Below are 24,607 nucleotides of genomic sequence, written 5' to 3'. Positions count from 1 at the left end.
TAAATCTCTAAATCCCCAATGTCAAGTCATATTTATTTCTTAGAATGCAGCACATTCACCTCTTCCAGCTGTTTTTCTTTTTGCTGCCTTGCCGTCTTTTTAAAAATATCAATAATGTATCCAGTGCATTTCAAAGCTGCACTGTTCAGCTTTGAACAGATTATTTATGTGCTCTTGAATTCAAATATAAAAAGCATTCCTTTCGCCAGATCTCCCTTGGAATTTCAGAGCCCAGGAAGGCAGTTGGGGTGGCAGCTTTGGTGTGTTGTATGACAAGATGTAAAACCTTCCACCGGGGTCACCTTATAAATATTTATTCCAATAAATTTCTTTAAAGAAATTAAATTACGTGTTCTATACAAAATAGACGAGAAAGGCTTTTAGTGTCACTGGCTGCAAATTGAAGTCATTTGTCTAGGAGGGTCAGGTGCCACTTTGTGGTAAGGATTTGTCTGAGATCCAAGGGAAGAAAGATTGATAGCACAAAGAGATTGATGAAATGAGCAATGCAATATGCATATGAAGTTCTGGGTTAATTAGGAAAATTTAAACCAGAAAGGTTCTTTTGTGTGTGGTGTAGGAGCTGTTACTTGCTGTGTGTGTGTGTGTGTGTGTGTGTGTGTGTGTGTGTGTGTAGGCTTAATATTTTGGGAGAAAGTGCATCTGAATACTATGGGGGAGACTGATTGGAGCTTCATCCATTTTATCGTTAATGAGAGTTGCTTAGCCATTCATTTGCAGTTGCCTGTTTTCTCATTACTATAAGCTACAAAGTTGTCTGCATCATTCATTGCTTTAAATACTTTTTATTTTATATATATATATATATATATATATATATATATTTCAAAAAAATCTATCATTTCATTGAATCATGTTCCTATAAACATTCTGAAAAGGTTCTGGCCTCCTCCCCTTCCCCCGACAAACCAGATTGTAGTGGTATCTGACATTTGTAGATTTGTCCATAGCTAAGGAAGCTAACCATTCCATTCTACTCTGTATAAAATTCAGTGCACAATCCTCTACAAATAAAATAGGTGTTTGTGTGTGCACATGTATGCACACACAGTATCTTTGACACTCAAAAAAGAGAACTAAAATGGTTGCTTTATCGCACTATAACATGGTCTACCTGGGTGTAATATATTGCCACATTTCAGCGTATTTCATCAATATTTTTGTTGATCCAACAGGAGATGTCTGTTGTAGCACACAACAACAGTCTTGTTCTGGGGCATCTCTCAACCCTCTGAGATAGATGGGGGCACTAGGATCTACCTCAGATGGTAATCTCGAGGGCAGATTCCTCTTCTTTTGTGAGCAGATACCTCCATTGGTGCTGTTATCACCCAAAGAGTCCTGTGCTTTTCCTTTTTAACCCTTATCTGGTAGTCAGCATTGAATATTAACTTTTTCCTTTCCTTTTTGCTTTTCGCTTCGCAGAAACCAAAACAGAAAGACTGGCATCCTCCCGGAGGGTTTATCTTAGGACTCTGGGCGCTCATTATCATGGTCTTCTTTAAAACCTACGGAATCAAACACATGAAACACATCTTTTAGACCCTTAGAGCAATCAAGATGTCTTGCTCTGAATGCATCCTTGAATAAAAATGAGGTCTTCTACCGGAAAATTCTTCTCCACCACCCCACTTGTTATGATACTTGCACATTTTTACTTTGTGTTTTGTATTGTTAAATGCAGTTGTTTAATACCCATTTTGAACACATTTTATAAAACCTCCAAGGACAAAGTGAGAACCCTTCCCTCCGTCTCCATTGAAATGAATGAGCAACCTAACTTACAGGAGTAAAGGCACTCCAAAGAGGTAAAAGCAGGCTTCGTCTTATCTTAGTTTGCTGCAGGGAGAATAGCATTTGCATCTACTATACAAGGAGTATTCAGGGTGGCATTGCCCTGCATGTGCACTGCAGAACAAATTGTAAGTTGTAAAAAGATTATATTTTTTCTCTCTACTTCTTCTTCTTCTATTACTATTACTACTACTGCTGCTTCTTATGTAATCATTACCCCCATCACTGAAATGAAGGTCTAGACAATATGCAGAACCTTATTTAAGATGTCATTTTATCAATATGGACTTAAGTCACTTTGCGGACTTTTGCAGTGACATATTGAACACTTGCTCAACAGAAACAAAAATACCGTAGGAAATATTGATTTTGCTCTGTTAAATACAGCCCTTTAGATCAATCCTTTTACCTAGGGCAGTTTTGCTTCTTGGATTCCAAGAATGATTAGAATTGGAAACAAAAAAGGCCCAAAGAAAGTATTTCCTGGATCTGCTTGGTGAGAAAACCCACACACTGCCTCGTGTTCAGCAGAAGGATATGTTGTCTGACTTTCCGAAATCACTTTATGTTCTTCAGTATCTTGTTAAGAAGAACAAGTTGTTAAAAACGAGATTCATGGGGAAAAATCCATTAGGACTATGTACTTGAAAACTGAGCTATACATTTTGTTGTCGGGTGTATTATTTATTTGTTCTTTGTGTTCTGCTCTTCATGAATTAAATCTGTTCACAGAAAAAACAAAAGAAGGAAGAAGAATGGCTTTCTGCAGAATGATTCGGGGTGGACCATAATCAGCATTATGCAATTAAATTTATTGGTTACTAAATATGTCCTCATATGGAGTGGCTCCAATATGGAAGATTGCCACATTAGAGCATGTTGAATTTTTGAACTTTTGAATTCCAAAAATGAGGAGTGCTGAAAAGTTGTAACATGACTTGGGAATTCCAAAGATATTTGGGTTAATTTAATATTATTTAGTTTTGCTTAGTAAATAAAATGTGTGTAAAATTGAGTAAAAATAATTAAAAATGATTGCCAAGTCCTTTCAGTTAATTTATTTGTTTGCTTGTTTGGCATTACTTAACCATTTCAGAAAGTAAAATTGTAATTTGGTTTTCTGAAAACAGTTTATGGGCTTCTTCATCAAACATAGACTTACCAAACTAAATGTTGTTCAATAGCAGATTTGAATTCCTCATAAGCAAAAACATATTTTTAAGACCACTCACTGAAGAAATTTGCAAAAAATAAATTTTCCCCTCTAAGATGACATGCCCTAAACATAGCATTCAATCTGTATCACTGCAGTATTTTTTGTTCATGAAGTTGGGAGTTGTGGATTGCATATAGTTAACGTGCTGCTCTGGGCTCCTCTGAAGGAAGATGCAGGCTATAAATCTAAATAATAAATAAATAAAGTGGAACAAAAAAATTCCCTTTAAGTCTGAACTGCCATAGCAACAGTATCTCTCAGGTGAGTGTGATGCAGTTTCTGTTCCACAAGCACAATATCTTGGTAAGTATGCCATACTGTTCTGTGGAATGAAACTGAAACATACAAAACAGACTTTATCAATGACAGTGTTAGCTGTGTATGTTTACAGTGGTACCTCAGATTACAGACGCTTCAAGTTACAGACTCCGCTAACCCAGAAATATTACCTTGGGTGAAGGACTTTGCTTCAGGATGAGAACAGAAATCGCGTGGTGGCAGCGCGGCGGCAGCAGGAGGCCCCATTAGCTAAAGTGTACCTCAGGTTAAGAACAGTTTCAGGTTAAGAACGGACCTCCAGAACAAATTAAGTTCTTAACCCGAGGTACCACTGTATTGTCCTTCAGTCCACTCAACATCATACAGAGGTGAGTGGGCAATCTGTGTGGATAAAAACAAACTGTTACTTTTAAGTGCTGTTTTATGAGGCATTGAAGACTTCAGGCCGGATCCAAAGATGTCCTTTCTTTTGTAAAATGCTGCCTCTTCTCATGGAAGAGCCTTTTGTGATCTAGGAAAGAAATGTGACATCAGAAGTGGCCCAAATCCAGAGAGACACTTGCACAAGACTGCAAGAGACTTTTGCCCAAATCTTGTTCTTTCTTTGTCATCACTAGAGCAGCGGTTCTTCACCTTTTAGGAGGTCATGGGCCTCTTTGATAATTTGATAGATCCTCACCCAATAAATTTGATATGAATTTTTTTTTCACCCCACAAACACAGTTTTCAATGTATCAGGAAGAAAATAGAAGAACATCCCTTCTTTTGCACTTGGTTCATGGACTGTCTGTGGACCACAGGTTAAGAACCTAAGTGCTGGTGTGTATATGTTTTAGCCTGTCTCTTTCCTAATTGGTGCTTCTCTTACTATAACACATCCTGATGCACAGTGTACTGCACTGAGAGAATACTCTGTTGGATTGTGGAAGAGCTTACTGAACAGCACCAATACATTCCCCCCCCCCTTTCACTCACAGTTCTTTGGCCCACACCTCAATAAGCTGGATGGCTCAGTAATGGGAGACAGCGATAAACTTGGTTCAAATAATTTCCTCAGCATGGCCAATTCATCTGTTACCGGGAAGTGAGAAATAACCTTCTTTCTACACCTCTTGATAAATTTATGAATAGATGGTTGCTGAGAATACTTGGCCAGGAAAACCTGGGTCAGAATGACACCCAAGATAATCTAATCATTGTGAATACAATCACAGGCTTCTTCTAGGCCACAATGAGCATAAAATGAGCCACCTTGCCTGTACTATCTTTAAGAAAATGTCAGAAAATGGGAAAATAACTCACCTTTTTAGAGGTAGGTACACCTGCAAACCTGTGATGATCAAAGACACCATTTTGTCAGATTTGTGGATGAAAAGAAAGCTTCATTCTCAGGATAGTTGGCCCAAAATCCTTTGCAAACAGTTACCTCACATTTAGAAATTCAGCTTTCTTTAAAAACAAATGCACAAAGTGTTTAGAGGAATTTAAGTTCTGAAAAGGTTTTTTTTAATGAAATATACCGATACACCATTTTTTTTACATTGAATTAGTCTTTAAAGGGCTATCTGTGTGTGTATAATTCATTGATTCAAGTATCTGACAGTGATTCCACTTTTCTTTTTTCTTTCCATTTGCATTTATCATATTTTATAAATCTAACGATAAATGTGTTTTATGGACATATGTTGTCACATTGACAGTGAATTTAATAGAGGCCTGTTTCACTTGCAATTAAACTCTGTCATCCCCCCTCTGTAGGCCTCATCTAGGCCTCTCGTTCTACCTAAAAAACTGCCCAGCTGAGTAAAAGCAGCAGACTTTGGATGGATTCTGAGGAGACGTGGAGATACAAGTCAAGACGTCCTTCTGAAAAGATAATCTGCTTAGGGAAAAGAGGCAATTAGGTGGGTTATTAAAATACAATTTATGAAACGGAAAAAGCAGTAAGTATGCCGGCAAAGCTGATTAACAGAGGTGAGAAAAGCAATTAGATTGAAATGCAGCAATCCATGCTCAATGAGTCTGAGGGTATGATTCTTTGATGCACAGAGAATGGAAAGCAATTGGATTGTAACATCCACAATCTTTTCCTTTTTTGGCGCTTGCAGTGTCCAACAGCTTATTATTGAACACATATAATATTCTTGTGAGCACACTCCAATGAAGTATATAGCATTCAAGGTCTGAAGGACTCCAGTGTTGGTGAAATCTTTTGCAACCAAACTGGGATACTGGATGTGTACAGCAGTGTGTGTTGACACTACTATAGCAGCAGAGGCACTGTTGCTAGATGCATCACAGTATGCAAAGTTATCATGGAACACGGAATGGGCTGTAAGTAGCTTATGGGGCCAAAACATTACATTTCAGAACAGTCCAATGAGGGCTGTGCATGCTTAGTGGCCACAGAGTACAAAATGGGGGGGTGGAGAGAAGGGGTGGAATGGAGTACCATAGGATATGGCTAGAACCTTGAACAATCTGTCTATTACAGTCAACGGACCAAAGTATAAAATACAAAATCACAGCCTCACTAGAACCAGTTTATTAACACTGACAAGTGAATAATGAACGATCATAGCATGTATGAGAGATAAAGCATTCAGATATTTTGCTGCCTGTTCAGTAACAGATTTATTAGTCCCCTCAAGGAAGGTACTAAAAAATACCCTTTTTGATCAACCAGGAACACTCTTCATAAGAGGCTAAAGAATGTTTTCTCCAAGCCATTGCTAAAATCTACAGTAGAAGAAAAGGTGAAAGGCCATTTCGATTTCTGCAGCTATCCTGGAAGGGAACCTTGGGAAATCTACGATCTTCTTACAAGGTAAAGCAATAAAACTGCTCTTCTATTTAGAAATGGCATACATTTGTCAGAGGCAGATTAAGGCCAAGTAACTGTGTTGTACATGGCCCATTAGCTGATGCGTGTAACTCTGGGACTTCCACATCTTCTATTTTCTGTGTAGCCATATATTTGACTTGCACTAGGTCCAAGGGGTGCAGATAAGGAGGCAAACCAGCAACACAAATTATTCCCATTGACATACTTCAATATAGACCCCAAAGAGTCTCACAGCATCTGACATGCCTGAGACATTGGAGAGACAGTGAAGATTCAGAGCCAGTAATGCATGGTATATCTATGCCAAGCTGCTTAATGTGCTATGTCTGACTTCCAGATTAAGAGCAGTGCTAGCAACACATTTGATTGTGCCCAGTATAGGTCTAAGAAAGGAGGGCAGAGTTCCTTTCAAAGAAAATCTAAGGCCAGGAAACGGAGGTCCTGTACAAAATCTAGTTCACACTTTTTACAGTGCACACCTGTGTGGCTTAAAGCTCTTTTTGCATTGGGGCTGCTTAAGTTTACCCAGCACGAAAAGAGCTTTTACGCTCTTAGCGTTGTTTGCTCAGTGCCCTGGTTCTGGGAGTGTTAGGGGCGCTCTCATGAGACTTCCAACAATCTGACTTCCCCGATTTGCCTGCACATAGTTGAAATCACACAAATTAAGTCTGTGTAAAATGCGGGCATACTGTACAAGGCCAAGGCAAATAGATTCTTCTGTTCTCCAGCCTTTCTGAGAACAGTTTTTGCAGTTCCTTTCTTATAGGTGTTGGATGTGATTATGAGTTTCTAGGAATGGTAATTACAATAGCAATGACAATAATATCCCTGCAGAGACACACTATAGTGACCTTTTTAAAAAAAAAAAAACTCCACTTCTCAAAGCTTTTATTTTTATCTTTGTTGTACTTTTGTGTAGGTGTAGAAACTAATAGAGGTGCCTTCAAGGTTATGCTGAAAAGGCTGTAGCATCCCAGGTTCTCTGTTTAGGGAAGCCTTGGTATTTGTGTTAACGACACAAACACTAATGGAGTCTAAAGTACAAGCAGGTATGGAATTAAGTGTTTTTTCATCCAGCATTCAATCCACCTTCCTCTTTTCTGTTAGCAGCCACACACAATAACAAAAATCAATAAAAACTGTGGCAAATACATTGTGCAAGTGTGAATGTTCTCTGCAGAAACAAGAGACATTCCCATGCTTTTAAAGGAAATGGTATCTGGGCTGCTGATAGCATCCGAGTCACAACTTGGGAGACAGGGCTTAAGTTTTGTAATGTGCAAAAGGAGAGAAAGCATCACTACCTTGTCTGGTTTGTAGGTTCTGCCCCTCCCCAAAATTATACTACTTTTGCCAACCTAAAATCTCCCCCCCCCCCACTCCAGTGTGCCATGGGACAACAGTCTGATGAAGATGGGAGTATAGACTATATAATGTACTGCACTCGGTCCTAGCCTGTAGATCAGGGTTAGTCAACATGATGGCCTCCAGCTACGGTTGGATTCCAGCCCTCATCAGTGCCATTTCATATGGCTAGTGGTCAGGGATAGTAGGAATTGAGAGTTCATCAACATCTGGAAGGTATATAGAAGCTGCAGGTCAGACACCAAAACAACAACCTATTTTCCTCCCTCCCTTTCCCAATGATCCCTCTTTCTTCTGCAACTATTTCTTAAAGAAGCAGTTCCACGATAACAGATATGCTTAGAAAAGACAGATGGTTCCAGACATATTTATTCTGCCAAGTTTTAAATGAATTGTCATTTTCTTCTCATGCTGCTTGTAAGTTTGTTTTTTAAATGTGATTCTTAGTTTTTATTAGTGTTTATTGTAAAGCTGCATCTTTATGGTTGTGAATCACCTTGGGGATGAAAAGGCCATGCAGTTTATTTAAAATTATCTATACATCAATATATAATAATAATAATAATAATAATAATAATAATAATAATAATAATAATCACCACTCTCCCAAAGTGATGACTTGAATTTTCAAGGGTAGATTCCTGCTTCCGGAATTTTGTTTTACAAATACAGGACTGCATTCCCTTGTATATAGTGTGGCTTGTCAAACATTGTTCTTATACTCAGCCCTAGCTAACACTGCTAACTCCGTTCTTTCTCTTGGAGAAGCATGGGCTGTCAAAGTCAAGAGTTCATAACCTGAAAGTAATCTATCTATGCTTCAAGCTTGAGCTTGTTCTTTCTGCATGTTTTGGCTCCTTGTGAATACTTCTACATGATTTTCCCCTTCTTTCATTTTTATATATGCTCCTTCTAAATATCAACTAATCTGAAAGCTCCTTATTCTGCCACATCAGTTTCTTTACATGCCTTCCATTTTTATTTCTTGTTGGCATCGTTTGCAATTGTACCTTCAACATACCACCTTTAAGAAATGCCCATCCATCTTGAACTCAAGTATTTCTGACCATGGGATCTCTCACCCACTAGAAATTGTCAGCTAGGCTTTGGAGGAATTTGTTGGACCTTACATTGTTAGCAGTTTGCATTCCAGTAGATACCAGGGTAGTCAAAGCACCCAATGACTGCTATATATCTCCTTTTTGAATGTTTGGTAATCTGCTGTAGAAAGGCATCATCTAAGTCTTCAGTCTGGCTTGGAGGTCTATAGCAGTTTTTACCCAAATGCCTTCCATGCCCCAAGTCAAAGTTGTACACATTCTTTACGTATAATGTTTGGTCTATTCCTTTTGAATAGGTGATAGCCCTCAGTTATTACATTCCACTCACAAGTCTTATCACACCAGGTTTCAGTAAGCCCATGCCAGTTATTTGCTATCTTAATAGTTGAAGTTCATCTTCTTTGTTTCCCATGCTCTGTGTATAGTATAGTATAGTATAGTATAGTATAGTATAGTATAGTATAGTATAGTATAGTATAGTATAGTATAGTGACAGCTAAACCATGAGGCATTCCCTCCAGCTGCTTCTTGTTTCTTTCCTGCATTTTAGCAGTTTCCTATACATCACTTAAGTATCCCCAGTATTTGGTTCCCTGTGTCCTCTGATTATCTCCCTCCCCCTCAGAATTCAGTTTAAAGCAAACTCATTCTTGCCAGCTACAGTGAGGTACAATCCATCTCTTGTGAGAAGTCCTCCATGGAAGTTGGGGACCAAATCTTTCCCAATGATACTATTTGCACAGCCTGTTTTTATCTTTCAGTATTTTCTTCCTGGGCCATGACCTTCAAAAGGAAGGAGTGATGAAATAACCACATCTGCCCCCAGGGTTCTTCAACTTCCTACTCAGAATCTCACAGCCCCTTGTAATATGTTGAAGGATTTCTGGCAGCATCATTTCTACTCACATATGGCTCAGCCCCAACTTCATTTTCAGTAGTCAGAAGCAGCTGCATGCAAGAGAGACAATTCCCCTCAATATAACCAAGGTCACAGAGTGGTCTGTTCCTCTATGGCACCTGGAGGACCTGGAACTTGATGGTATACACTAGGGTTCAGTACTGCATCCTCTCTCTCTCTCTCTCTCTCTCTCCCCCCCCCCCCATGCTGTAAGAATAGGGAATCATACAGCAAGACTCACTTGATCCCTACAGATTCTGAAGTTCAGCTCAAATAGAAAGAGAAATTTCAAATCACCCCTAGGCACGGCTCCTGTGTATTATGGTTTTCAGTGCTGAGCCATTTAAAATAACCTGACCCCTTGATGGCAACCTAACTCTATTTTTAGTGCCTGTGATGTGAAAGGATTTCATCATTTGAACTACTGGTGTATGGCAGTGTGCAGTAGGTCAAGTAATTCTCGGCAATTCCTTTGAAGAAGTGATTTGACTTTGAGCATTTGTGAGGTGAAAGGACAAATAACACTGAAAATGAAATCCTCTTTATTCATCAGCCAGGTATAATCCCACAAAAACAAAATGTGCAAGTATCAACATACAGAACTATTAGTGCCATTCAGTCTGATTTGAAAGAATTTCATATTGTCCAGTGCATCTCAAAAAAACCCGGCACCTTTTATTTGTGTTGAGTCAGGACCAATACTAGATCCACATAGAATTCGTTGCACTCAATCACTGAACCATGCAGTCTGCTTACCACACCTCAAAACTTACATGAAGTTGGTTGACGAGGTGGAAACTTCCTCTGTGTTCACCTGCCTTCCCTCAGCTGCTACTTAGTTATACACAAACCCTGTATTTACAAAGGTCTGGGCTCTGCTATGCCCAGAGAAGGATGCAGTCGGGCTTTGTTGGTTTCATTACTGCCCCCATGTCGGCCGGTATAGCTTGTCATCATTTCTGTAAAACGCTTTTATAAATTTGAAAAAAACTAAGCAATTGCTCGCAGATCATGTGCAAAAACAACACACCAACACCTGCACGTTAGTGGCTCAGCTTGCTTAGAACACCTTTTGGTCAGGTAGGCTGAGAGCAGCACAAGGCCAGACTGCTGTGATACTATGGAAAGTGAGTTGCTAGAAATACGAAAAGACTAAAAACAATGACTGAGAGATGGAAAGTCCCTAAACTGGTCCTCTGCATTTCTCTTTATTTGTGTGTGTGATGCCACATACTGTAATTTTGGGCACCCGCCTCTGCTAGAGCTTCACCTAAAGATGTGCTTGCTGTCAAATGGCTTGATGCTGGAACAGAGCCCAAGAGTAAAAAAAGAAATAAATAAATAAAGCACATAGCTTCCAGATCAAATATTAATTACATGCTAGATAGAATCATCTTATATTTCAAAGAGAAAATGTATAAACAAGAAGCTGGGCCTTAAACCAGCAGCAGTATATAAATCCTCAGTTTTGGAGGGATTATGAAAGATAAATAACCATATCATTGTGAAATAGAAAAATACTGGATTGCATTAAAAAACCTCCACTAAGTAAGTAACTGTTAAATGTCACTATGAAAACCCAGCGGCAACGTGCCTTAAAAACATAAAGAATTAAACATCTCTTGAATTATTCTTATTATACCACAGGTTTCTTCATCCTTTTCCTCCTCTTTTTAACAAATCACATACACATATGTGAGGCTGATGGACAGAAGTTAAAATGTTCAATTTAGATACAACTGGATACCAAATGTCCATTTTAGGTACTCCTTTGCAATAACTTCCTGAATATTGTAGCAGTTTTTATCCGCAAACCCTGTTAACCTTTCTTTTTTCCAGGTTGGCTTGCTCTGATACAATGTTCAGTTCCCCTGAAGCCTGATACAGTAAGTGATTGTGATTACAACTTTGTGCGTTCATTCCTTAGAATACCATTTTAATCTTAGCATGAGTTATAGGAAGTGATTCTGGTTTCCAGTCTGGCTGAAAAAAGTGAATATTGAATGTCCGGGCCCAATTCTCAAACACTCGTTTTTCTGTGATAAAACGATGATGACTGCCTTTTCTTCCCCGTTCATGTGAAATGTACATTGTACATTCATCAGGTCCTACAGGTTCGTAATAATGATAAGGTACTGAAGGATGATTAGGAACCCTGCAGAAGGAAAGAGAAAATAGATTGAAAGCCCAGGTGTACAATTGAAAAGAGATGCTATCATTAATAAACTGATAGGTCAAAATCCTCCTCCTTCTTTTGGTCCCAGTTCATTGCTGAATTTTGAACATTTTTAAAAAATAGTATTTTAAGCAGTGTTTAAATTATTTTCCTGAATCTTACTAAAATATTGCTACTCTAAAAGAAGGCATTTGAGTGTGCTGGAAGAATTCACAACATTGTTACACTGAGCATGTGAAAGCTTGATGCTTGAAATAGGTATATGTTTAGCTTAGATTTTGAGAAAGAACCTGCAGAGGCATTCAGAGGAATAGGCTGCCAAATGGAAAGCCGACTCCAGCCCTTTTGATTCTGCAATTCAAACACATGAAAGTCCTTCCAGCATGGCACATAGGATAAAAGCGCATTTCACTGTAGCTCTAGCTGTGGGATGTCAATAGCCATTGTCATGTGATTTTTAATGGGAATAGAAGTTGCTTACAAAGAAAATTTAATTTAGCAGTAGTCATTTTATTATTTTTGTATGTGAACATTAAAACAGCTAACTACTGTCCTAGGGAAGAAAAAGAAACATAACCTCCATCCCGTGCTATCCTGCGGGGTGTGTATAATTTAGGGCACAGCATTTAGAAGGTCTGCCCAAATAATTTTAGCCATGAATTGGTTCAAATGCATTTCCTCTCTGTGTCAGCTGTAGGTTCTTGGAAGAAAAGTGCCTGCATTTAATTCCAGCACCATTTCAACAAAGAAGAAATAGTGAGTGACCTGTATTTGTTTGCTTTTCTCTCTGTGTTTTAAAGCCTGTGACTTTGCTAAAGTTTTCTCCCCCTTACCGAAGTCGTGTCCAATTTAAGCAAACAAAAACAAGACAAAACAAAAACCAATCTGGTAGAATAAAATGTACAAGTGACCACAACAGAAGATTTGCTGGGCACCAGTTCCATATCTATCCTGCTACACACAGCAACTAAATGAGCTGCCTGCAGAGCAATGATTCTGGCCTGCTTTCCCTTTACAAAGGCTTCCTAAAATTGAATTAGTCATCTTTTAACATATAGGCACACAGAATCCTTGGGAAGTTAGACTTCACCATTTGGGCTGTTATGTTTTAAGCCAGGCACCCCCAACCTGTGGCCCTCCAGATGTTTTGGCCTACAACTCCCATGATCCCTAGCTAACAGGACCAGTGGTCAGGGATGATGGGAACTGTAGTCCAAAACATCTGGAGGACCGAAGGTTGGGGATGCCTGTTTTAAGCTACCGTATTTTTCGCACTATAGGACTCACTTTTTCCCCTCCAAAAATGAAGGGGAAATGTGTGTGCATCCTATGGTGCGAATGCAGGCTTTCGCTGAAGCCTGGAGAGTGAGAGGGGTCGGTGCGCACCGACCCCTCTCGCTCTCCAGGCTTCAGGAGAGCCCCACTGCCAGCCCCACATGCTCGGGGGACAGCGGGGAGGCGGAACGCCGCCATCCCGCTGTCCCCCGACTTGGCTAGAAGGCTGGCGGGGGGGGGGGAGAAGCCTGCTCCTCCCCCGTCGCCAGCCCCGCAAACTCGGGGGACAGCGGGAGAGGCGCAGCGTGCCATCCCGCTGTCTCCCGACATGGTTTGGAGGCTGGCGGAGGGCTTCCTCCTCCCCCAGCCCCGAAAGCTCCCAGAGCGATGCCAAAGCTGCGCGCAGCTTCAGCATGGCTCTGGGTCCCGTTCTGGGGGAGGGGGAAGCTCGGGCTTCCCCCGCCCCAGCCCTGTGCCTGGGGGGGGGAAATATTTTTTTCCCCTTTATTTCCCCCCCCCAAATCTAGGTGCGTCCTATAGTGGGACCGGTGCATCCTATAGTGCGAAAAATACGGTATGTTGTGAATGCAATACTGGAGGTGCTATTTGTAATTATTGCTACAAACATACAGGTACACATTACCTGAGCAAAAAAGTCCTGCATTACAACAGTTCTGTTCTGTTGGGGGAAATGTGACTTTCTCCATCTCCTTCCTTACAAAAATCCTCTAAACTAGGATGAGTGACTAAACACCTTGCAATTATTAAAATAAGGAAGGGTGTTAAACCTAGATGTGAAGGTTTATAGAAAGTTGTGGGTCATTGTTTGGAATGACTGCATGTTTGTGGAAACTTTGCTAGGGTTTTATCAGCCTGTTTTGAGAGGACTGGTAATGTCTTAAACTTCTGTTTTCTGTCTTGTTTCCAAGCAAGAAAAGATCCTTTCATTCGCTGTTTTGGCACCACAGGTGCATCTTGTGGCTGTTGCATGTTGGCCGTGGGAAGGATGTATATATTTTCAGGATTCTGTCAGGACTGGTCCATGTATTTGGAGTGTTCTCTGTGTGGTGCATGCCAACCACTCACAGGAGTACATTGCACAGAGAACATAGGAAGCAGCTTTCTACAGCAGGCTTCCTTAACTTTGGCCCTCCAAATGTTTTTGGCCTACAACTCCCATGATCGCTGGCTAGGAGGGCCAGTGGCCAGGGAGGATGATCTAATAACTGTGATTTCTATATTCTGCCTCCACTGTGGGAGGCAGTATGCCAGTTGCAGAGAAGCATAAGTTTAGGAGAATGTTGTGGAGAAGCTTTTGAGCTTCCCATAGGTTGGCCAGTGAGAGACTAGATGACTGGATTACATGAGCCACTGGCCTGATCCTGCAGGGCTCCTCTTTGTGTTCTTGTGCATTGCCAATGGACACTCAAGTTGCGAACCTGATCTGTGCAGGATGCACGTTCGCAACCCACAGCAGCGTGGGTTGCGTTTCGACGCTTCGGCGCATGCGCAAAGCGCGATTTAGCACTTCACGCATGCACAACGCATGCACAACCGCAGAAACCTAGAAGTAACCCGTTCCGGTACTTCCAGGTTTTGGCGGTCCGCAACCCTAAAAAATGCAACCTGAAGCGTCTGTAACCCGAGGTATGACTGTACTAGGTTTCAAGGCAAGTGGGAATGTAGCAGTTAATATCTACAGTTGGACTCTTTTTTGCAGCATAAGATGCAGCAGTACTGCACACATAAAAAAGGAATTCAGTTAACAGCACATGCAAAATAGACACAAAAGGCAATATTTATAAAGCTATACTGCTTTGATCTGTTATTACATAACACTTTAACTCTGCAAAGCAGTTCCTCATTTTGTTACTTGGCCACTCTCAGTATCATGTGTATTCTTAACATTGCTGCTTTCCATTTACATTAGTGTTTTTAATTCATTCTATCTAGCTTTCTTTCCATTACACAACAGTGGCTTTAATTTTATACAAATATTAAAAATTGCTTTTCTGAATGTATGAGCATTTTATAACTTACACAACTCCGCTGGAAAAATGTATGACTAGAACTTTATCTACAAAAGCCATACTTTGGAGTGAAAATGGGTATATGCATTCAATTATTTTAAAACGTGTCAAAAATAGATTGAGAGATTCTGGATTAAATTAATGTAAGATTTTCATTTTAGTTTAACACGACAAAAAAAGTATATTAAAAGGTAAAATAATAATAATGCCCTACAGTGGTGCCTCGCAAGACGAAATTAATTCGTTCCGCAAGTCTTTTCGTCTTGCGAAGCACGGTTTCCCATAGGAATGCATTGAAAATCAATCAATGCGTTCCTATGGAAACCGCCTTCAGACCAGGTCCGGGGACAGTCTGTCCCCCGACCTCTTCTGAAGGCCGGCGGGGGCGAAAGTCTTTGCTTCCCCCCCGCCTGCCTTCCCGGGACAGCGGAGACTTCTCCACTGTCCCGGGGCGATCTTAAAATGCTGGCGGGCGGCAGCGAAGCCTTCACTGCCGCCCGCCAGCATTTTAAAAACCCCGGGACAGCGGAGGACTTCTCTGCTGTCCGGGGCGATCTTAAAATGCTGGTGGGCGGCAGCGCTGCCAGGACTTCTCCGCTGTCCCGGGGCGATTTAAAAGCCCCTGGGAAGGCAGGCAGGGGGGACAAAGACTTTTGCCACCCGCCAGCCTTCAGAAGAGGTCGCCTCTTCTGAAGGCTGGCGGGGGGCAAAAGTCTTTGCTCCCCCCGCCTGCCTTCCCGGGAGAGCGGAGAAACGCAGCGTGTTTCTCCGCTGTCCCGGATGGCTTTTGAAGGCAGGCGGGGGGAGCAAAGACTTTCACCCCCCCGCCCGCCTTCAGAAGACCTCTTCCGAAGGCTGGCGGGGGGCAAAAGTCTTTGCTCCCCCCCGCCTGCCTTCAAAAGCCGTCCGGGATAGCGGGAAGCGCTTCCCTGCTATCCCGGACTGCTTTTAAAACGCGCTGCGTTTCTCCGCTCTCCTGGGAAGGCAGGCAGGGGGGAGACCTCTTCTGAAGGCGGGCGGGGGGCAAAAGTCTTTGCTCCCCCCGCCTGCCTTCAAAAGCCATCCGGGATAGCGGGAAGTGCTTCCCTGCTATCCCGGACTGCTTTTAAAATGCTAGCGGTGGGGAGCAAAGCCTTTCGGCCCCCGCCAGCCTTCCTGGACCTCTTCTGAAGGCCGGAGGGGGGGGGGAAGGCTTTGCTCCCCACCGCCAGCATTTAAAAGAGGTCCCCGGAGATTTCCCACCCTTTCGTCTTGCGGGTTTTCCGTCTTGCGAGGCATTCGTCTTGCGGGGCACCACTGTAGTTTGATGCATAAATGTGGATATAGATATTCTGATCCAGAAAGCTTGAACTGTGGTTCTGTGCATGGATCATTCTTTGAATATGATCTCCAGTAGACAACAGAGTTTTTTGTACATTTGTGAAACTGTATGTGTGTGCAATTAATTTCTAGCAAGAAGATGTGCAGTGCTGTGACACATGAATGGCGCTAAGCAAGTAGTTTGCCCTGTCAACTCTGCTATTACTAATAACCTATTCAGGAGGGCTACTGGAATTACTGTCACCCATCCATATCTAGCTGGTAATCTGCAACCAGATCCTTTAAGGAAGGGCAGAAGTAGGTGTTTTAAGAAATACAAAACCACCACTTCTTTGTCCTCTCTATCTTGGCATTTGTGTTGTATGCAAAATCACTTGCACTGGTGGGAACATCATCTACACATTATAAGGAAAAAACCACTGAGTGATAGTTGAGCTAGAAATTACAAGAAGCACAAAACCGCTAAGAATTACATGGGGTATGATGGGGAAAAAGCAGATAAGAACAATGTTTGAGATGGAAGTAGCATGTGGATATCCTACAACAAAGGAATAAGTAAGTGATCTTCCAAATAAACAGAAAGCACTTTCACTATTTTATGCTTCTACATTGCTAGTTAGTGGAAATGGCCCTACTAGGAGATCTCGTCTGTACCACTGATCCACCCTCATCCATCTGAAAATGCAGAGCATTATGTAGACTGGGATCTCTCATGGTCTCTTGGGCCAGATGATTATTACTCCAGTCCCAAACACCTTCAAACTGAGTTTGGATAACTTTTAATGATTTTATCTCTCCAGTGTGAATAACCCAGATTAAGAATGATGTGGTAACTCCCACACTTTGCAATTAAATTTTCATGCTAGCAAATGAAATGCATGAGCAATTTATATGAGGAAGTTGATAGTCATCCTCATTTATTAATATATTATAGCAGATGCTGTTTTACTGCTCTGTGATACTGGACATTAATCAGTGCATTGTCAGAGTTAACGTGCTTATTAATATCACAGCTGGGAGACGTTTATAAGGGGCTGTTTGTAAAATGTACTCTAGTTCCCTAAAATGGCATCATGCAATAGCCAGATCTTCCATCAATAGTGCACAGAAATATAGCAGTGTTTACAGCAGCAGCGATGGGGAGAAGAAAGGGCAACTCAAGTGTCTCTTCCATTCAGCTGTCATAACTTGCACAATGTTATTGCACTACTTCTGGGAGGAAGCAATCATGTTGCCTCAGTGGAGAAAATAAACCCTGAATCTTTATCATTAAACCACAAGTATACATTACAGACAAGCATACTAGTAAAAGATTTAGGATTTTATTTGTCTCTGCCTCTCCCAACCCAACAGCTTCTCATTTATTTCATTCACTAAGAGGGCAGGTAGAGGCATTCTCAGTGACTCAGGCCTCTGGAAGACAGTTCCAGAGCCGGGTATAACCAAAACTTTGAGAAGCATCTTAAGATACGTATATTTAATCTGTCCCTGGCAATCAGGGTTAAGTCAGTGGAGAATGACAGTGATAATGTTGTCACCTTTAGGGTGACGTAGGGAATAGAAGTAAATTAAATCTTTAACTTTTATTTTAACATAATTCCTACCCAACAGAGCATCCTGCATGTTGATTATTCAGCAAGATCTGCTAAGGCTCAGCTCACACCAAATTCCTTCATGCATTTGGCAGATATGAGACAGAAGCCACATCTCTTCCACTTGCAGAGGTTTGAGGGTGGGAATGGTGTGAGGTAGACTTCTCAAAATTTCTCTCTGCATGAATCTATCTCCCCAACCCCTGAATTGTTCCCTGGACACATGAAGTATTACCTAAAGGGCACAGCAATCCAAGTGAAGAGGTCATATGCAACTGACATCCCACTTTTTGTAAATGTGTGTGCATACACACACACTATTCACTCTGCTTCTTCACTAAGAAAAAAATGTTTGCAAAATCTTTTAAATTAATATTTCCCAGTGCTTTCCTCCTCTCCCCCCACCCCAAGATTAATTTCATGCCAGTTACAGCATTACGTTTAGCTGATAAATATTCAGAGCCTAAAAGAAACTAACAAGATGTGGATTAATTCTCTCTCACAGTACAAACAAAAACTTAATATTTTATGCTGTGTAATTAAATGCTGTTTGTTGTTTTCAGAACCCAATCATGGGACTGCTAATTAACGGCCTCAGGAAAATCATACACGTTTTATGGATAGTATAAAATAGACTCATATATTTATCCATAACACTGAATTTTGCAAGCTAATCATAAATCCAGATTAAAATTTACCTGCAGAAATCTGGTGACACCATGCCATAGACGTCTATCCTGTCACATAGTTCTAATGCGATGCTCATTGTAAACCAACCAGTGCTCAGCCAAGTGTTCGACTTCTTCCTGAAAGCAAAAACAATAAAGTTCCTAGGCTGACAAATAACACTTGTGACAGATGTCCACGATACGGCAGGTTTTTTAAGTTATATATTAAAAGGTTATAAACATTGGGCAGCCAACGTTTTTTATATATACTCCCCCACCATGCAATAAACTTATGTCCTGGTTACGAACAACTGTATTTGGTAATTGCATTTTTCATGTTAATAATGCAAAGAGAAGTATTATTTACCTTAGCGTTTTGTTGAATAATAGTCACCTTAAAACCCTGTATTTGCATTATTCCTGCTGATTAACAGGAAGGAAAAATCTTCATAACTTCATCTAGTTAATCTAAGAGTTACTGGATGTACATACACATTTTAAGTCAGGGTGCAATATACGGCTCCTGCAACATAACAATCCCATTGCACTGCAGCGATGTTTCAAGGTAACTTGAGGCATTTATGTTTAAGTAACATAATAAACAATTCTGCTGCTGTGCAATGATGTTATTCACCATGCTACTAATGCTACTAATGAAGCAACTGTGTGGACAATGTTGCAACTGATACTTAAAACTGACAGCAGCAAATGGTACTAGAAAAGGAGCCCTACTCTACTTAACTAGCACAGGATGTCATTGTAGCAATATGGCTACATACTACCCTTCAAGCAATCACAGCTGTACTAATCTTATGACCCCAGGATATTAGGAAAGCATATTCCATGATGAGCTCCATTTGTAACAGGGTCTTGAGAAAGTGTCTCACCTGTGTCAGACTCCCTAATCACCTTATGAGCAGCAAACATTTTCTTGGCTGTTGAACTGTGATTGCAATATGTTTGACAACCAGTTCCACATAAACCTTATCAAAGCAAAAACGGTGGAAAAGAGCCACCTTGCGTGTGACAAATGCAACTCTTTGTTGTATTTGATGGCTTCTCCTCCCTGTGATAAGTGCAGATACTCCTTAATTTGTTGTTCCCATCAACTCTCAAGTGTATGTGTTTAAGACTGTGATGGTAAAACCAAATTTTAGCCCCAAACGTTTAGGCATTCTGAACATGCTTAATCCACGACGTTAGGGCTTTGTTTTCATGGCTACCAAATATCCTGCAGTTCTCACCAGGAAATCTCCGTGCCTCTGCTTTCAGAATACTGAATCAGGTGTGCTGTAATAACCTATCAAGATCAAGCTTTCACACTTCCTCTCAAAAAGGATACACTTATTCATAAAAGATTCTTCCCAGAACAGATAGCATATTAATTGAATGACTAATTTCCTAGCTTACAGAGCATCGACAAACTGAGAGGATTTTAAACTAGTGATTGAAGTTCTCAAGGGGAAGTCACATATGCCAAATTTTCTTACTGAAAGGAGTCCAAGGACCGATGTAAATGTAAGAATGTAAGAATGAGTAAGAAATCAGTATTGTATCTGAACTCTTTGTATCCATGTGAAAACACGACAGGGATGCAAGTCCTTGGACTCTGAGTTGTCTTGGATCTAGATATCATTGAAGTGCTAAGCTTGTGACTCAGATGTACTACCTTGGAGTGCAAGGGGGGGGGGGAGAGGAAGAGCAATCATGTTAGTCCTTATCTGCAATTTAACTTGGTATATCCCAGACAGAGGCTTGCTTCCTCAGAAGGAAGTAGGCTCAGGTTAGTAGTCTGTCTGTCTCACAGGCATCATTGTATTATATTCCTTACTCCTGAAATGTAGAATGAGGTGACTTTCATCATAAAACTGCATATGGAAAACTAACCAGGAAGAAAACTAAGGTGAAGTGCTCCATAAGAAGACAACTCCTCATCAACCTTTTGAGCTAGTTAGAAGCAGCACTTACTTGAAAAGGTGCGTTTCAATGAGCTATTTTTTATTTTTTTAAAAAAATCAGAAGAGCTAAAGAACTACTGCTAAACAGGCTTTTTAGTCAACAAAGACAGCTGAGAATAACTATTTTCCAGCTTCACATCACTATATAATGGGTTATAGACATTGTATATATTCCTCTAGATGTATGCACGATTGGGCCAACAGACCTCCATTACTGAAGAGCAAGGTTTCATTTGCCATCTGTTGACTATTTGTTTAACCCCTGATACTGACAAGCCTAAACCTGTCCTGACAAATTCCCTATAGCATGCAACCAACCAAACCAGAGCCAAGACTCCTCTAAAAATGACTCCATCAACATGAACATAGCAAACGCTGCTGCCACGACTGTGCCACTGCCACTCCAAACGCACCCTTACATAATACTGCTGGTCCCACCACTGGGGCCATCTAGAAGAGTATTGTTTACCCTGACTGTCAGTGTTTCTCCGGGGTTTCAACAAAAGTTCTTTTCACACCTACCTGGAGATGCCAGGAATTAAACCACCTGGACCTTTATTTTGTGCTACACAAAGGAGTGTGAATCTCTATCTGCTATCTCAGGTGACCTCATGCATCTGTTCCCCACACATTTCTGGTTAACACAGAAACACCTTATTAAACCATAGGGGGGAAAGGCAAAACACTAGACTCTTCCTCAACACTGAAAATGTGTTAAATAGATTGATAAGGATCTGAACAAGACCTTTAAATGTGTGAAGGTCTATAGACTTCATGTACATTGGTAGGTGTTGAACATTTGCAAAGATTTACACCACACCACCCCCTCACTTCAAAGAAAAAATGTTAGTTTGGGTGGCATACTGTAGATGAAGGTGATGTTCTAGATTAATTCAACCAGAACCATGACCCACAACACTTTTTAAATGTATGTTGGCCTGGATTCAGAAAAGTGATGTGCAAATATTTGTCCATGCTACATTATGGCAATTATCTACAAAGAGGTATGCAGAGCAGAGTGGAAAACAACAGCAGCATACTATTCTGCTTGTTACTTATGGCAGAATTTATAATTTCACTAGCTAGAAAAAAGCAATATTAGCCACTGTGGGCTCTTACAAAAGGAACGGCAGGTGATGATTATTAATAAATCTTAATGGAAAATAATGGGTGAAAAGTCCAACAAGATAAAGAATGTAAATCTGGAAGAACCGGTTTTAAAATTGGTTTTATAGCATAAAAAACTAAGCAAAGGTTACACTGCTTTGTGCTTCTTTCTGAAAGAACTGAAAAAAGGTTCTTACAAAAGACTGTCTCTTGCTTTTACACCTACTACGTTGTAAAGAAAGAAAATGAAGACATGACATGTGCTTATTGAGAAAATCATATACTCTTTTATGTGATGAAGTAACACACTGTCCTGATAATTCTGTGGAGCATACTAAATTACAATTAAAGGCCTTTCTGCTCTATCAAAATCTCATTTATAATCTCTGTGGAAATGCTCTTCCTGCAGTTATTTCATTTATGCTTCTTTTATCTAATTACTGTAATATTGGTTCTGAATCATATTTTCTTAATGGACTTTTATTCAATTATAAACTTATTCTCAAGTACAGTTAGTTCGTAATAGAAAAGTATATTGTTCTTCAGCCCGTCATTTGCTGTCCCATTTAATGGCTGTTATTTTCTAAATGTTTTTAACAGGGCATAATGCATCAGTCTTTTCAATCACAGTTCTAAAGATTATTATAGAAACTGAGGTGTCAGCTATTGTACCTATTCAGTCTGATATTTACAATTTATTGTGGCAACCTGGTGCTTGTTAAAACCTTTCCAAAATGAACCTATATTAATTAGGGTAGTATGTCACTCACAATAGCTTTTCTTCTCCCAATTTCCTTTTAACTCAGCCTTTCTTTATTAGGCAGTAATTCTAGAGTCCTAGTTTCAATATAGTTAAGTGTTGTCATGTGTATGTCAACTCCAGCTCAAATTCAGTCTTTCTTAGTTGAAGGAACACATTTTGGATACTTCTACATCTAGGTTCAGGCCTGGTTTGGGGACTGAAATAGCCTTGGTGTTTACTTACGCCAGGAGCCGTACAAGGGGAATGCATCCCTATTGGTTCTGCTGGACCGCTTGGTGGCATTCAACATTTAGTTGCTCACAGTATACTAGTATAGGGCACTGGTCCTAAATGGTTAGAATTTCCCAGAACATGGTGCTGAAGGAGTATTGCTTTAGCCCCTTGTTCTGTGAGGACCTTCAGGGCACAGTTTTACCCCTTGCACTTTTAAAATCTACGTGAAGCCCTTATAGCTGGGGTCATTTGGGGTTGTGTGCCATTAATATGCTAATGTGTTCCCCTGCTTTATTTCTCATTTTCAACTGAAAACAAGGGAGCTAGGCAGCCATTGCCTGAATACAGTGATAGACTGGATGTAGACTAAAAGCTGAGGCTCAATCCAGGCAAGACAGATGTACTAATGGTCAGGAAGCTGATCCAATATTGGAAATAAAACCTTCTGTGTAGCACGTTTTAGGCTGACTTTGAATATGCTAGTTTGCTCTGAGATGGGGGCTTTTTGGGTACAATATTGAAGGCATTCACCTATCCACCAGAGGTCAAACGCTAACAGCTTTTATGCCAACTAAGTTTGCCTCCAGGCCAACACTTAGACAGGAATAACCAGCTGTACAGATATAAGATGGGGGGGCACCTGGCTTGCCAGTAGAACATGTGAAAAGGACCAAGCAGACCACAAGCTTAAGGAGTGATGCAGCAGCAGAAAGAAAGCTAATGCTATTCTAGGCAGCATCAACAGAAGTATAGTGGAATTAATAGTCAAGGGAAGTAATAGTCCTACTTTATTCTGCCTTGGTCAGGACACATCTGAAAACTGTGTTCAGTTCTGAGCACCACAATTTAAGGAGGATATTGACAAGCTGGAACGTGTGCAGAAGAGGGCGACCCAGGCGATAAAGGGTATGGAAGCCAAGACTTATGAGGAATAAGTTGAGGGAGTTGGGTGTGTGGAGACTGAGAGGCGATATGATAGCCATCTTCAAATATCTAAAGGGCTGTCACATGAAAGATGGAGGAAGCTTGTTTTTTTTTTCCTACTCCTGAGGCCAGTGGCTTCAAGTTACAAGAAAATAGAAAATAGGAAGAACTTTCTGAACAGCTGTTTGACAGAAGAACTGACTGTCCTTCCTTTGAGGTTTTTAAGCTGAGGTTGGATGGCCATCTGTCATGTATGATTCAAGTTGAGATTCCTGCATTGCAGGGGGTTGGACTAGATGAGCCTTGGAGTCCCTTCCTACTCTACAAATCTATGATTCTATTACATAATGCAATATCCAATAAGAATTGGGGGAGAGAGCCTAGAGCTTCAGTGCCGCTAACTTACTCCTAGACACATTTTCTCCAGTAGTCTCTTTGTTTCCACAGATCTAACTTATGGTGCTCACTAGCATACCCTACTTTGTGATCTACAAAATTCAGACCCTCCCAAAGTGATTCACACTTAAAAAAAAAATTAAAAACAATTTAAAGTAGAAGATATAAAGTCATTAAACCATCCAACATAATACCACAGATTCAGAGCAACAACATTTACATGACAGGCCAACAACCTCATTCACATAAAAGCTGCTCAGAACAGCAAAACTTGAAGGTCCAGGATTTTCAAAAGGATAGGAAGGTGTGTTCACTTTTAAAATGAAGAACTTTTCCAAGCATACAGCAGCTTGGGATATGAAAATCATATTTTCCCTTTGCAGTGTGCCTCAAAAGACTTGCATTGCTGATAATGATATTTTGAAATGGAAAGTGCAGATAACTTTATTAGATAGATTTACTTCTTTCTAAAGTGAGCTCTTAATTTATACATAAATGCATTAAGTGGTGCTTATGTTGTCATTATGTTTTTACTATGTAATGAGTAAATAACTAATAAAAATAAATGCATCTTTTGAAGGAGCGGGTGATATCATTTCCAGCCCTATCTAGAGAAACATATTAGTCACCTATTTTTTTTAAAAAAAATGATTTGAAGATCTGTTTGCAAGCCATAAATAGGTTCATAAAGAGCTAAGTATCATAA

General features: G+C 40.5%; 2 protein-coding genes and 1 long non-coding RNA gene across 6 annotated transcripts in view; 2 read left to right on the top strand and 1 right to left on the bottom strand.

Moving 5' to 3' along the window:
• PIGK (phosphatidylinositol glycan anchor biosynthesis class K) overlaps nucleotides 1-2,871 on the top strand; it is a 101,681-nt gene extending 98,810 nt beyond the window's left edge. Inside the window, exon 11 of the mRNA XM_081914669.1 lies at nucleotides 1,447-2,871. Coding sequence (XP_081770795.1) covers nucleotides 1,447-1,563 — 117 coding nt within the window. The 3' untranslated portion in view covers nucleotides 1,564-2,871. The remainder of the gene's footprint in view (nucleotides 1-1,446) is intronic.
• A 7,133-nt stretch (nucleotides 2,872-10,004) lies between these two features.
• The window catches only part of ST6GALNAC5 (ST6 N-acetylgalactosaminide alpha-2,6-sialyltransferase 5), a 140,642-nt gene continuing 126,039 nt past the window's right edge, over nucleotides 10,005-24,607 (bottom strand). For 3 of the 4 annotated variants that reach the window (XM_081914666.1, XM_081914665.1, XM_081914667.1), the window contains 2 exons: nucleotides 18,571-18,678; nucleotides 10,005-11,634 (listed from right to left, as the gene is read on the bottom strand). In XM_081914666.1, coding sequence (XP_081770792.1) covers nucleotides 11,403-11,634; nucleotides 18,571-18,678 — 340 coding nt within the window. In that variant the 3' untranslated portion in view covers nucleotides 10,005-11,402. The remainder of the gene's footprint in view (nucleotides 11,635-18,570; nucleotides 18,679-24,607) is intronic. The other variant, XR_014169262.1, reaches the window with a different exon arrangement.
• LOC309371734 lies at nucleotides 11,227-24,480 on the top strand. Its single transcript, XR_014169265.1, has 4 exons — nucleotides 11,227-11,365; nucleotides 12,347-12,411; nucleotides 20,385-20,516; nucleotides 20,825-24,480. It is a non-coding gene; the product is annotated as an uncharacterized lncRNA (long non-coding RNA).

Source organism: Podarcis melisellensis, assembly GCF_964234715.1.
Source record: "Podarcis melisellensis genome assembly, chromosome: 6".
In the NCBI taxonomy this organism is placed as follows: Eukaryota; Metazoa; Chordata; class Lepidosauria; order Squamata; family Lacertidae; genus Podarcis; species Podarcis melisellensis.
The sequence above is the reverse complement of the archived record's forward strand: the minus strand, read 5'-3'. Positions and strand labels throughout refer to the sequence as shown.